The 15817-nt window shown below is 37.6% G+C and overlaps 1 protein-coding gene across 2 annotated transcripts in view; it reads right to left on the reverse strand.

Moving 5' to 3' along the window:
- Positions 1–15817, reverse strand: part of DDL (SMAD/FHA domain-containing protein) — a 29170-nt gene that overhangs the window by 9894 nt on the left and 3459 nt on the right. For both annotated transcript variants that reach the window (XM_089167750.1, XM_089167751.1), the window contains exons 2-6: positions 6577–7212; positions 5204–5235; positions 3220–3286; positions 2822–2879; positions 1320–1412 (exon numbers count right to left, since the gene is read on the reverse strand). In XM_089167750.1, coding sequence (XP_089023876.1) covers positions 1320–1412; positions 2822–2879; positions 3220–3286; positions 5204–5235; positions 6577–7212 — 886 coding nt within the window. The remainder of the gene's footprint in view (positions 1–1319; positions 1413–2821; positions 2880–3219; positions 3287–5203; positions 5236–6576; positions 7213–15817) is intronic.

Raw genomic sequence — 15817 nt, forward strand, 5'->3', positions numbered from 1 at the left:
CCATAGATCTGCCATGCAAGTAGCTGCCAATGAGGACTGCAACATGAAGTAACGAGATCCAGCAATTCCTGACACCCTTTTTTCCCCTTAATTTTGATTGTTTTGAATCCATTGAAAACCCAGATTGATTCATAAGGAACACAACTTACAGATCCACAGTCAGTCCCCACCCATAGCTTCCATTCTATTTTCATCCATGGCACTCCCCAAAAATAAAAATAAAAAATAAAAAACCACAGTAGTTCTTCCTTCAACTACTAGTACAGCCCCTCATCCTTGGAATTCTAAGATCGCTCAACCTTGTTTTACTCATACCAAGAATCAGCTCAGATTCCAGCCCATTTATTCATATTACAATCTCATTATAATTCAGGACAGCATACTTATCACTGTTCCCTAACCTGACCAATAACTCAGCCCATAAGTAGCAAACCCCTACATTCCACTAGATCCTAAGTTCTCTGTGGAATCTATTTTAGCAATCAGGTTCTGTCGACGACAACCAAACTAAGATCCAACCCTGATTTACACTCAGTTATCACCCCAACCCTAATTCCTATCATAATCCATAAAACCCCCAAAATTCCCATTCTGACCTTAACCTAATCTGAGTCTTTATCAAGCCAACTGCAAGGTCCTATTGAGGCTCTCAGTCTTCCTGAGGCTATATCTATAATAGTACTCAACAGAAATTCAAGCACTTCAAGCTTGCCAATGAGGCAAAAATGATGATTACTCACTGGTAACAACAACAATTGCTCTTCACCAAGAGAGGGGAGGAAAGGTAGAAAACAGGGTTTGGTGCGCAGATATCCAATCACACAGCCTACTCCATTCATTCACATTGGCAGTATCAAAAGTACTCAAAAGGAATACTGGATCCACTAAAAGTAAGATTTATGAAAAATTAGGGTGATGCAATTGCACTCTAATGACTTGTGCCCTTATCCACATACAACAATTTCAAGAGGAATAACTTTTATCACAAGATTCACAACATCACCTTACTTGGGAACAAATGGTTCCATTGTCAAAATTTAAGTGATTTAATGTAATTTCATGGCAGTTTGGCAGCTTATTTAAATAATGTTTTCTGATATCCATTATGGAAAGGAAAATTGAATCCAAAGTTCGTTACAAAAAGAAAACTGAAAGAGAGGATATTAAGATAAAATATTTGAGAAGTGTATAACCAAAAAAAAAAAAAAAAGAGTTCTCTAGAAATTGGGCAATAAACAAATTTGTGTCCAATGTGTCCAACTGGTAGAATATACTGATGGAATATGATGTTGAGGAAATAATTTATTAAGCATCATTACCATTTAACACTTCACCCCCCTTGAAAACATACAGCCGCCATCTTATATCTGGTTTCCGAGCATCAGGTGGTTCATTAAATAGCAATGTCACGCCTGAAACACAGAAACTTCAGATTAACAAGGATTAACAGGATAATAACAACAAATAAGTATCACATGATTTGAGTTTGGAGCCATCCTGGAAAAAAGCAGAGGAAAATTAGATGAGACAAGCATCACAGTCGCTCTTAAATATCGGAAGACAGATGTGGACCTCATCCATCTTTTTTGGAAGAAGTCAAGTGACCAAGTCATTGCTCTTCCTTCCACACTACAAACATTCAGATAAAACCAAAGAAATGCATTCCTCACAGGTACGAAAACAAACCACAACAATTTCATGGTTTCAAAACTATCTACGTTCCAGGAAATAAAGAACAGGTAAAAACACCAATAAGACCACCATCATAACTAATTTGATGCCCAAAAAACTGAAATAAGCAAAAGCAACTCTCTGGGGTTCCCAATGCAGGACCACTTCCTTGGAATGGGGCGAGCTTGTATAAGAACCCAAACTGAGAACCAGGTCCAAATTTGGTCTCTTTGATCTAGTAGGATTTTTTAGAATTTTGTTAATTTATATTTTTGGGATTCGCTGTAAAATATAATTACAGAGTCATAGAAAGATTAAGATACATGAAGGTAGTTTGAAAATCAAGTTCCATAATTGCTGACTTTAAAAACTTCAAGATTCCTATTTGCTTTAATTCCCATATTGAGTTAGGTCCTATTTGTCCAGAGTCTCTTATTCTTCTTTATATATGCTCGGGCATGGATTAGATAAGTTGCATGGTAAGTGTTGCCTGCATTAAGCAGATCCAACACCAAATCAGACTATTTTCCCCTGGAATCAATCAAGGGTTAATATATAGGGATTGGGACTCTGCTCCCAAGATTTATGTGGTAATCAGCCGATTCTATGGGCCATGAGCATTAGCTTAATTTTAGTCTTTTGTTCTTTTAATGGAACTAGTGTTCAATTGGGTCAATTTAAGTAAGGGCGTAAAAGTCATTTTATGTCCTCATTAATTTTTTACTTCTTTTTTTATTTTTTTTATTTTTTTTGGGTTGTGTAGCTTAGGCCTTGAATCTAGTATGGCCTCAAATAGAGCTTGATTGGAAGGCAATCCATGTAGACAACCCCATTAGTTGGGACAAGGCTTCTTGTTGTTGTATTACTTTTTTACTTTTTTAATATTAGTTTTGCTTGTAACTAGGATTAGAGTTGCTTCTCCCCCACATAGGACTGTTTCTATTAATTTTCAGGATAGTTTTAGACTCGTCTATAGAAAAGCTTAGCGGTTATCTACATTCAAAGCACAATGATGGCCATCTCTGGAGAAATCCCCTCACTCCAATGGCTTTAGGAATACTTAGGCCCCTCTTTGTATACGTGAAAGAAAATGAAAACAAAACAAACCATGTACACTTTGATTAAAGATACACGTCATTGAGGATCTAACCTCTAACACGATTTGTTTCAGCAGCAAGCTTCCCAGACAGCTCAAATGAAGGCTTTTGCTGCATTCAGAACACAAGGGTTACAGAACATGTAGGCAGGAATCAGTAAGCAACAAAAGACAGCAGATTGCAAATATATTTAAATAAGGGCAACCAGAAACAGAATAAGCTTACTCGTAATTTTCCACTTTCAAATAATTTAGAACTTCAACTCAATCTCTTAAGGAGAATGATGTAGCATCCAACTAATGAGAAACTACAATTCACGATGTTGAGGCAAATAGCAAGCTAGTGTTACCTTCTTAGCAAGGAGAGAAGGGAATCAAAGGGGGCAGGGGAGAAGTTTTAAATAAATAAAGCTACAAATATAATCAGCTCACAGAGCAACTAAAGTTACTACCTTCTGTTTTTCTTCCAGGGCCTCCTCAGTAGCCTTCATTTTAGCCACTGGATCCTTCTCGTCATCCCTGCTCAAGTATGCAACTTCATTAGCAAAAGCCATGTCAACAAAATCAAGTATGGTGCATCAATTGAAGACCTCACACAGTGACAAATGACACAAACAAGTAGGAAACGGTAACATATGTACATGTACCAACCAAGGTTTAAGATTTCAACAGAATTTAATCACCAAATTTTGGAAAATGAGGGGAAATAAGGGAAATAAAAGATTTTTGAAATCCAACTTAAAGTGATGCTTATTAAGTATAATATATGTAGCCTAGACAGAATAGGATCAACTAGGGGCCAATCTATTCAAAAAGTTAGGTTTTATGGTTTTAGGATTTTGGGATAGTTTACTGGGGTACATAAGAAGATAAGTTATAGCAGTGGGCGGGGGTGGAACCGGGGGAATGGTAGGGGGGGGGGTTTCCGAAAGGGGGGGGGGTTTTTAGGGGGGTGTTGTGGGGGGGTTTGTTTGGTTTGTTGGGTGTTTGGGGGGGGGGAAAAGGGGGGGGGGGGGGGGGGGGGGGGGGGGGTGTGTTTTGCGCGCTGGGGGGGGGGGGGGGGGGGGGGGGGGGGGGGGGGGGGGGTTGGGTTTTGCTAATTTGGACCAAAAACAGGTTCTAATCAGCTAGCGCATGCAAACCTGGATAATGATACAGGCATGGGATGATCTTGACCCCAAGGTTTGTTAGGTTAAGGGAATACAATTAGAAAGAAAAGGGGAGGGGGAAATGGGGGGGGGGGATAGTTGAAACTAATCTTGAACAGTAGCTTGAATAATTGATGGTACTCTTGGGAGGGAGAGAAGAAAGAAAAAGATAACTCAGATGAACGGTTTAGAACAGCCATAGTCTAGCTAATCTTCCCCCAGAGGTTTCCCCCTCATCGGATGCCACAAGCTAACATGTTAGAGACTATTGTAAACATAGTCTTGTATGCTTCTTTTTTTTTTATTTCCCTCTCTGCCTCCTTCTATAAACATTCCCCTCTAACAAACTCTGCCAATAACCAATTCTTGCCTGACATTCGGCCAATGTTCCTTTGCACACCCCAACAAAAACACCACTCCACCCCACCCCAAACAGGCACAAACCCCACGTGGACACCTAGGAGCGGACTCTCTGCTCCTCTGATTTTCAGCAGGTTAGTGGTTGCTGTCCACTTGGAAGCTGCCATCTGTCCCCTCATCATTTGGATCCCCTGCAGCAGCTGTAGGCAGTGGTGCATGCTGTAGGGTGGCTTCTTGTAACAACAACAAACACAACAAAAAAAGTGGTAACATAACTTTACAAAAAAAAAAACCCAGGTTTTTCTTCAGGGGAAAAAAGGTCTATCAGTGTTTCATACAAAAGAATGTGATGTTTCAATTAATTCAACCAAAATTTTGACATTTCAATCGTTAGGTTTCACTTCAACAATTATTGGTATTCTTTGTATTTTGAAAGCAATTTCACTTCACACTTCGCTGTGCATCAAAACTGAAATAGTTCGCCAGATTCCAACCACTTCGATTGAAATTCTGAACGCTAGTACCAGTTTCCAACAATTCCCAGTCCAGCTAATATCTATCAACAAATGATTAGGAGTTCAAAAATCCTCAGGCCTGACAAAACCATGAATATGATTTTTGTTCTATTTCCAGTGTGGAAACTGAAATATGTCCTGAGGTAAAGAAACATCATCAGCAAGATAAGGGTTGCGACACTTTAAAGATTCAAACTACAAAATCCCTTCGAATGATAGGGGATCTTTCGGAACATTTATTCTAGAATAACAAATTAACACATTCAAAAAAAAATTGGGGGGTTCTATTGAACAGGGAGAAGCTTCTCAGTTCTTTTTATTGATGAACAAAAATGCCTATGGATCCATTCACTGTTAAGGACATCCCAACAATAATTTAAAGTAATGTATTTAAACTTCAACTACCAACTCACCAGCTCTGCTCAGATCCTCTTGGGTATGCTACCTGGAACGAAATAAGATTTGACCACCCGTTAGACTTCAGGCAGTACCAAAAGGTGAAGAACTAAAATGTGGACTTAATATCAAGCATGGTAACAGACACTAATACAAAAAGAATATGCCACATTTTAATAACTTTCATGCCAAGGGATTCAAACCCTAGAAATAAAGAGGGACAGGTTATGCTACACAGACAGAATTCAGCTACATGCCTTGGAAGAGGCATATTTTAGGAAACTTAAAACTCTTTTTTTTTTTTTTTTTTTTTTTTTTGGTGGGGGGGGGGGGGGGGGGGGGAACAGATCAGACATCATATATAGGAGGTGGCACTACAGTAATCTGAGCCTAAGGAAAGGTGCCAGCACAGAGTTTTGCAAAAAAGCTGGCATTGTGGCTATCTTTAAACCGAACACAAATTATACTGCAACTACTCTAAGTTAACTAAAACTAAAAGAAAAGTGATTGGTCACTGGGGAACAAGAGATGTGGAGAAAAGAGAGGGTTGGTTACCATAACTGACATCACTTGGCGGGGGCTAAAAGGGGGGAGACGTGGGGTGAGGGTATCGGTTGTCTCATGAGAGTTTTGGGGCAGCCTTTGGTTGAGGTGCAGCGGATGCTGTAGGGGTGACTGGCACCATCAGAAGTTAAAACCAGAGTTGTCTTTCATAAGTTGCTTGTTCTTTTATATTTCACTTGATCAATTAGAGGTTCCTATCAAGTGATGTCGATTAGGGCACTCTGTCAATGAAAAACTTTCATTCAATGACAAGATTACAAACTTGTTACTCCATCCAAAGTCTTTGATTTTACTACTTCACTCACAAAATATGTGTTCAAGCCAAGAGCAATAAAAACAAAAAAAAGAGCAAAAATGACAGAAACCAACATGATTCACACCCCAGTAGATGTGCTACGCCCACTATATGACAGAAGATACAACAGGAATCTTTTTATAACACCAAAAACTTATAGCAAATTTGGCTCCCCACGGGAAAAATGCTAACTTGGAGATCCTCATGTTTCACCCATTACACTTTCTTACACAACTAGACAATAAATCAAGGTAAGACTTCTCCAAGTCAGGTTGCTATGACAAATGTCAGTGGGACATCAGAAAAGGTGTAACATGTACCATAACAACTTTATTAAGGTACCAACGGTAATGAAAGGAAACAAAATCAACATGAAATATATAGGTAGAACAACTATGAATCAGGGTTTCTACACAATAAGAGGTTAAGATTTCTTGAAAAAATTAACTTGTAAATGTTGATATTCAGATTTTGTGCAATGAAACATATGTAAATAATGAACCGGAGGAAGGAGTGGATATCACCAGACACCTCGTGACGTGCTCCACCACTCAAAGGTGAGTGGGAATTGCGTCTCTTCCTGTGACCACGATCAGTTGGTGAGGTTGAACGCCCATGTCTTGACCTAGATGAACTCTTATCATCTCTGTTCCTTTCTGACCTCCTCTCACTTCTATCACTCCTCTCAGTTCTCTCGCTTGGAATTTCCTTGTCCATGCCCCTTTCCCTATCACTGGGAGCTTCCCTATCCACACCTCTCTCCTTGTCACCTGAAGCTTGCCTGTCCATGCCCCTTTCCCTGTGTCTCCCCCTCTCAAGTTCCCTGACATAGCTCCGCTCATGCTCCCTGTCAGTAAATCTATCAGTCTCATGCTCCGCCTGATCCCGTCTCAGGCGTTTAGTGCGTGGAGAAGGAGAACGTGATACAGGAGAGATCGACCTCCCATGTTTAGGAGACCTACCACGAGAAGATTTTCCTTTGGTGGGTGATTTTCCCCTGTGAGAAGAAACAGTTCTAGCAGGTGATCTCTTTCTTGGAGAGCTCCTGCGCCTCTCTGGTGACCTTTCTCTCCGAGATGGACTCCTCCTCCGGGGACTCCTCACCGGCGAATCTGAACGATCTGAGACATGTCGTATTGGAGACCTCCGCTGCATCAATAGACTCATCTGACCATAATAACAAAATGCAACAAAGAGTCAGTACATTTTCAAAAAAAACAAAGTCACTCAAACAGAAAGTAGCTAAATGTATCAATGCTATGATGTTTAAGTTAGCAACACTTCCAGGCTCTAAGAAAAGGGCTGCTCATCTAATATAAGTACAAACTATTGTCGAGAAACATCATCCTTTTTTCAACCCGAAAGATAAATCAAGCTTTCCTTTATACAGAAAATTAATGAACAGAAAACTACAAATCAAAACCTACTAGTTTTCAGATGCTTTTATGCTAGTACAACCAATTTTACCAAGCTAAAATAACATTTCTCCAAACGAACATGCATACAATTTGTATAAACCAAAAGTTCAATATGTATACATTCTGGGTGGAAATACTACATGGTTTTCATGAAATCATGCAATTGAGGGATGCAATGCATCCTGCAATTAGAGAAAACATAGAAGTGGAAGGGAATGAAGGAGCATTTATAACTACATGGAGTACCCTGAATCCTGCCAAGCAACAAAATTAATGTTACTAAGAGTAGCTACAAGCCTAGAACAAGGCTAACACCATGAAAGGGATTAAGACTTGAAGGTCAGAATTACTGATGAAAAATCCCAGTGCTCCCAGTGACTAGTCAGTGATGTGTCTCTCTCATTTTAAGTTCCAAACCTATTGCTTTGAGAAGATTATGAGCATCGGTAGCAAAGATAAAAATCAGCAACAAGAAGAGTATGAGATTTAAGTGTTGCTACGAAGGGTGCGGCGGTCATTGTTGTCATCATCATTCCAGACAAGTCCCAACTGCAAATAAGTTTGAAACTTTGGCTGAAGAAAAAATATCAATAGGAGAAAAAGGGGGAAAAATAAATAAATAAGGCATCAAGTGTTGCTTTCCCCAAAGAGATGCTGTTAAGCTGTCTGAGTAGGTCAACCTGGCTTAGAATACTTTATATTGGCCCATAGGTGGGTCCTATCACTCTATAGGCCTAGTCTTCTAAAATCTGGGTTTATTGATGTAATGGACCTAATTGATAATACCATAATGTGGATGAAATCGTGGTAGACGGGTACATATATCCCCCACCAATGAGAGATAGTTTGAATAAAGACTAGAATTTTTAAAAGAGTTTTGGTGCTGTTGAGCAACATATAAGGGATTGATATCCCAAGCCTGATTTCATCTCTTCTATTCTGTTCTCTTCTTCTCTTTTCTTCCTCCCAAGGACATCAACCATTCAAGCTGCTATTCAAGAAGATTTTCAATAACAGTGAATTTATAACCAACCCCAATCCTTCTAAACCTCAAGTTCCCCAACACCTCCCCAAACCAAAATTTTATCAATTATTGTTTTTTACAAATCCTAGCAATTTAAAACCCACCCGTTTTATTCCACCATCAAATTTCATTGGAAAACAGTCCATCAATTTTTTTATTTTTACAAATCCTAGCAATTTAAAACCTGTCTGTCTTATTCCACCGTCAAATTTCATCGGAAACAGCCCATGGTCCCATTATATTATCATCCCCTTCACTCGATCCTTGATGTTCCCAAGTTCCAATCAAAATCCTAATATCCATTAGATCCTATTTTCACTAAAACTCTAAATATTCAAACAACCATCCCACTATCAGAATTCTGCGATAAGCATCACAACCCCAGAATACTTTGAGTCAGACTCCCAGCCCTGATTCTAACTTTAAACCCAAGATTTCCCACATCTTCTCTTAATGGTAAGTTGATAACTCGAAAACCTAACCTTAATCTGCAGAAAACCTCAAATTCAGCATTCAGACTGCTCCCACCGAAACCCAACCTACAATCAGAGCTGCCCCATCAATAATTTAACCAACTCCAATCACCGAGCCCTGGTTTTAACTAATCCTTTACCATCAAATCAACTAAAACTTAAATGTTCACTGCAGATCCAGGTAACTGGCTTTTGGTTGATGATTATCAACATAGACCTGCATCAGACAGGTTTATAACTCCACAGAGAGAAAGAGGAAGTAGAATTGAATAGTGTTATTATGTTTGCACGGAATAGAGGTAAAATAGCCCAATTTGACTAAGGTTTTAGTTCCTCGTTTTTAGATTCTATTCCCCTACTCTAGTCTTTCACCTACCATTCTAATCTAACTTTACTTTCCTCTGTTGCTCCTCCCCCCAACCCCTTCTCAAGAATTTCAATATTCCCACTCCGTCCAGCTAAATGTCCTTTGGGTGGATGTAAAGTCATTCTCACACAATTCCCTTTCCATGTCCTCATTATCACATTCCACTAAAGTAGGACCCACTATCAAATTTATCTCCCTATATACCCATGCAACAGACAAGGCCTTGGGGCTCATTTGTTTAGACGGATGCCAAGCATGGTAATTTTGTACCGTTTGGATGTATAGGTGTAAAATCTAGGGTGCGTTTGATAACATTTCTGTGCCAAAAGCATCATTTTTTGCAAAAAAACATTCTTTGGTGTTTCTATGCTTAAAAAATGTTTTTTTGAACAATTTTGAACAATTGATAAATATGTTCCAAAAATGGTTCTTTAAATATTTTCAAAACAAAAACATGTTTGATAAACATGTTCTCAGAAATCTGTTTCTGGGTGGAATTTCATTTTGAACAAGAATTGATAACTACAAAAATGATATAACCATCTAATTAACTACAAAGGCTGACCATATACTTGAAGTGAAATTTTAAATTTTACAAAATTCTTAAATAAGCCTATCCATTTGAATGGTAGAATTGCTTCTTCATTAATCTCATAGCACCATCACAGGCTAAGGCTTTTTCCATTAACAACAAAACAGCTTAGATAAGAACAATAGCATAAAATATTCAACATCAAACCTCACCCAAGAGCCAAGGTCTGACATTTCAGCGAAATTTCGCCAAAATTTTAGGGGCATGTTTCAGTCAATTGGGGTGTTGGCACTTGGCAAATTTGAATTCTTTGCTCAAAATTCTTCCATGTAAATTCTCATCCCTAGCCACATTTGGCACTTGGCACGTTGCCTTCTAAGGCCTGAATCATTGAGGCATAATTGGTAAGATTGCATGTTGACTTTGAAGATTCCACTACAAAATCCCTTCATAATTTGAATTGTTTACAGAAATTCTTCCATGCATATTCTCCTCCTTAACCACATTTAGCACATTGCCTTTTGAGGCCTATATCATTGGCATAGAATTGGTAAGACTGCCCATTGACCTTGAAAATTCCACTACAAAATCCCTTCCAAATTTGAATTATTTCCAAAAATTCTTCCATGCATATTCTCCTCCCCAACCACATTTGGCCATTGCCTTTTGAGGCCGGAATCATTGGAATAGAATTAGTAAGATTGTCTATTGACCTTGAAGATTTCATTATAGAATCCCTTTGTATTTCCAATTTTCTTGAGAATTTTCAAGATTATCGCTGAATTTATCGTGATAAAGTGAAAAATTGTTTAAATCTCACCGATTTTGCCGATTTTTCGGCAAAATATCGGCGATATACTGTATTTCTCATTTCAGTCCTAATTTTATATCACAACCTACCAAACCGGTGAAATATCGCCAAGTTTCGGTGATATTTTGCTGATATTTCTTTCCATGCCAAGAGCCAAGCTCTCCCCAGCAATCTCAGCTTGCTCTCCTACCAATCTCACCCAAGAACCCACATCCATATATTCCAAAGCTATGCTAATTTGTCCTAAATCTGGGTTAAAAATGCTCCATGGAATTCCACCAAATAATTCAATTGAGGTTCGGGTCCTTCGAATAGATTCACGCTTCAAACTTGTAATAAAATCTGATGTCCAGGTTGTAAGATATCAGTGGTTCTCAGAAGTAACAGGTAAAACCAAAATAAAGTTACAATGAACAGAATTATCTAGCCATGTGTTCAGACTGCCATTTCCAACAAAATAAAGTCCCCCATTCTTTTATGCAAAGAAATTATCACATCAATGACAGGTTGCATCATCAAATCAAATATTGGAATTTATGGCATCATATAAGAAAGAACTAGTCTTAAAAAATAAAATTAAAAAATTAAAAAAAAATTAAATCAAAACAAACCAAAATTCAGCTCAGTCACAATGAAATAACCCCTGCTGAATTAACAGAAATTTCATTAATGACTTTGCAATCATGCCGAATAATTCAAATAATTTTTCAATCAATCAAAAGGTTCACCACAAGTTTGTGGACTAAATTCACCCACATCAGGGTGTGAATAAAACTATTAAAGTAATATGACCATAGAAAACAGAATTGTATTATCCCACCAACTACTTCACTCAACCTGATTAATTGACTACCAACAGATCACTAGAATCAGGCTCCAAGCATGAAGCTCATCATTTACTAAAACTAACTTGGTCAGAGCTCAAAATGTAACCATGATACATTTGAAAACTTCATAGTGTCAAGATGCCACTTGAGAAAAATATGGAGCCCGGTTGGAAAACAGAACTATGGTAGTGTGCTCATTTGAGTTGGATGGGGAGCAAATAAGACCAGGCTACAGTGAAGGAGACAAATTGATGAGAGAAGCTCCAAAAAGAGCATAAGAAGCCAGACACAATGAAGGATATAAAGAAGTACCAACTACATTTATCATATTTCAAACCTTAAAAAGGGGGGGGGACTTCACAACAAATTCACTGATCTCATTCAGATGGGAAGAAAGATTACAGCTGATTGAGGCCCTTCTGAAGAATAGAAAGTCAGGATTGTCAACATACTCTCAAGAAGAGGGGGGGAAGGCATCCATACATTAGTTAAACTGAAACAGAGAAGAAAGACAAAAGTCCCAACAACAACAGTTGCAACATGGAGTTCTCCACCTGTGATTCAATGAACTACAAAAGAACATGCAATTAGAAGCTGCCATGCGTAGCAACATATTCAATTATGTTTTCTTCCTTGCAGAATTAATCCATGTTTTCAACTGTTGCGTCAACAAAGATTTCTAAACTACTTCATTCAATTAGTTCTGTAACTCTGGTATGGCTTATTCTTGAAATCATAACCCATTACCCCCACCACTATGAAAACAGAGCCACAACTAAAGAACTGAAAGAATCAAAAGAAACAGGGGAGAAAAAACTGAAGTATGTCAAAGGAATCAATTACATATACTACATGTAATCTTTACAAAGAAACAAGTTCCTGTGGGGGGAAAAAACACTTAGAAGCAGAAGATAAAGAAGCAGCCTGCCCAGAGGGAAAACAGAGAGAGAAATCCATGGCTGGCAGTGGCTGGAGCTGTCAATCCGTAATCATGAATTAGTGCTTCTGAGTAGTCTTCTGGTACTAGTCTTTGATCCAATGGAAGCCAACAGAATTAATGAGTCCACAGTTTTTCTTATTTCTTTTATTCTTAGACTAATCGCAATGAGTTTCGAACAGGTGCGGGGCAATCTTTGATAAAAAGACACTAGAGATTGATAAATATTCCAAGCAAAGTAGAAGAGGTAATTAGAAGTGTAAGGGGTAATTCATCGAACAGGTTAAGGGCAATCTTTGATAAAATCTGGAACACTGATTTCTTACAGATCATGTTCATAAGCTCCATTTTACATCAATACAAACTAAGAAACCAAGAATTAGACTGAAATGCTTATACATGAAAAAGAAATGTATAAGGTTGAGCTTTCTATAATTTTGATTCCCATCACCTAAATTAGAAAGGCTCGTGAAAAATAATAAAGCATCCTCATATTTATAACCTAAATCAGAGGAAGGATTTCTCAAATCTTACCTCGGGTGAAGTGAAAAACGATCAAACAACACTATCTCACCTCAAGTTGCAATGAGGTGTCTTTGGATGAGATTTGAAGTTCTAAAAGGAATTTCGATGATGAGACTAGAGAGGAGAAGAAGAACCAGATTAGAGAGGAGAAGACGATCCAGGAGGTTACCTGAGCACATTGATAGGAGAGACCTCAAGTTGTAGATGAATCATTGAGAGGAAATCTCGCATGAGAGGTTTGGGTGTTGGGTTTATCGGGCACAGTTTTGTTAAAAATGTTGGACATAAAGGAAGGGGAAAAATCTATTTATAAGATAGCTAAAATAAGGTATAGGAAAAGCAGAGATCTTGATCATGTTAGATGTACTAAAAATGAAGATGGTAAAGTACTAGCATGTGATGAGGACATTAAGAAAAGATGGAAAATCTATTTCTCTAGTCTACTACATGGGTATGCTTCAAACACCTGTGATTTGGACAATTACACCATTCACCAAGGCACCAATTTTCAAATATATTTGCAAAGAATTTTGATGTACAAAGTAAAAGAAACACTAAGGAGGATGAAACTAGACAAAACACAAGGTCCTGATGAAATCCCAATAGAAGTATGGAAGAGCTTAAGAACCTGTGGGCTAGTTTGGTTGACTAAGTTGTTTAATAAGATTATGAGCACAAGGAAAATGCCCAATGAATGGAGGAGAAGCATCGTGGTTCCAATTTACAAAAATAAATGATATATTCAAATTTGTAATAATAATAACTATAGGGGCATTAAACTTATGAGTTAATACTATAAAAGTATGGGAGAGAGTAATTGAAATCTATTTGACACACTTAACCACAATTACGGAGAACCAATTTGGGTTTATGCTATAGGAGACTTCATGGAAAAGTATAGAGAGTGTAGAAAATGCCTTCATATGGTATTTATTGACCTAAAAAAAGCTTATGATAAGGTTCTTAAAGCACTAATTTGGCAAGCACTAAAGAAAATAAGTGTTGCAAGTAAATATATAGACATAATTAAGGATATGTATGATGGTTCAGTGACAAGTGTAAGAACAGTGGGGGACAAAATAATGAAATCTCAATTACAATTGGGCTACATCAAGGATCAACTTTAAGCCCATATTTATTTGCATTTGTGATGGATGAATTAACCAAAGACATTCAAGACGAGGTCCATTGGCATATGCCTTTTGTTGATGATATTGTGTTGATAGATGGACTCAAGTGAGGATTAATACCAAGTTAGAATCATGGAGAGTAGCTTTGGAATTAAGATATTTTAAATTAAGTAGAACGAAGACAAAATATCTAGTTTGTGACTTTAGTCATGATCGGGTAAACAATGAGGTGGTGAAACTTTATGATAAGAAGATTTCTCAGAGTGATTCTTTTAAGTACCTAGGTTCAATCATAAATAAAATAGGTGATATAGAGGATGATGTTTCCCAAAGAATTAAAATAGGGTGGATGAAGCGGAGAGGTGTGTCCGATGTCTTATGTGATCGACGTATTCCATTAAAGCTTAAAGAAAAATTCTTTAGGACCATCATTCGACTACTTTGATGTATGGTGCAGAGTGTTAAGCTATTAAAAAGAATCATATAAATAAACTCAGTGTAGCAGAAATGAGGAAACTAAGATGAATGAGTGGCAAAACTAATAAGGATAAGATAAGGAATGATCATATTAGAGTTAGTATGAGAGTTGCTCCCATAAGTGATAAGCTTCAGGAAAGTCGTTTGAAGTGGCATGGCCATGTTCAACGGAGACCTATGAATGTCCCTATATGAAGAAGTGATATAATCCAGATTAAAGGAACTAAAAGAGTTAGGGGTAGACCAAGGAAGAAATTTTGCCGCGAATTGACCTTGCAAAAGCCTGAAAAATGGATAGAATTTCGCAAATCTACCTACAAATTCACATTAGGATTCTTATTTACTACCTATTTCAAGCTAATAAACACAATGGAACTAGTATTTTGTAAAAACAAAACTATTGAAAATTTATCATTCAGTATACTAACAAATGCAAAATATTTGTATACTGAATCACCATACATGTTGTTTGGTAGAATGGTTACAATCGGATTCAGGATGTCACAAAAAAAAAAGATAATTGCTTACAAACTCAATTATAGATCATAGTCCTAGGCTAAACATATATAATTCAGGCAAACAAGACAAGCCAACAAATAGGGCTCCCCTGGTATGCCAAAATATAGATAATTTTTTATCCGGATAAAGTAAAGTATTCAACATTTTTTTCTCTCAAAATGGATGATAATCGGATTTGGAAATCGGTAATTGGATAATAGAGTAAAGTATTAAACATTTTTCACAAAAAGGGCGCCTTTTCGAAATAATTGGATTCGTGAATACCGCCGTGTCAATTAGTCAAATCCTAGGGGTAGACAATTGTAAATGGAGAAAAAAATAACAATCACCAATCAATAATCGGATTGTTTATCGGATCGGATATCCGATAAAGTATTCAACATTTTTTTCTCTGGAAATGGATGATAATCGAATTTGAAAACCAGTAATTGGATATCGAAAATAAAAAATTATCCAATTAGAGAAAGAAATCTAAATATTATGCCGGATATCCGATAACGGATTCGAATTTGGATGCCTTCTCAAATTCCGGATTCGGAATTCATATACACTAATCGTTCGAATTCAATCCCGATCCGTTTGTTTACAAGTCTAGGGTAGACCTAAGATTACCTTAAGAGAAGTGGTGAGAAAGGATATGCATAGCTTAAGCTTTGTATCTAGCATGGCCTCAAACAGAACTGATTGGAAGGTAAGAATCCATGTAGCCGACCCCATTTAGTTGGGACAAGG

The sequence above is a fragment of the Hakea prostrata genome, chromosome 9 (genome assembly GCF_041222555.1).
Source record: "Hakea prostrata isolate BN-2017 chromosome 9, UWA_Hpros_2, whole genome shotgun sequence".
Lineage (NCBI taxonomy): Eukaryota > Viridiplantae > Streptophyta > Magnoliopsida > Proteales > Proteaceae > Hakea > Hakea prostrata.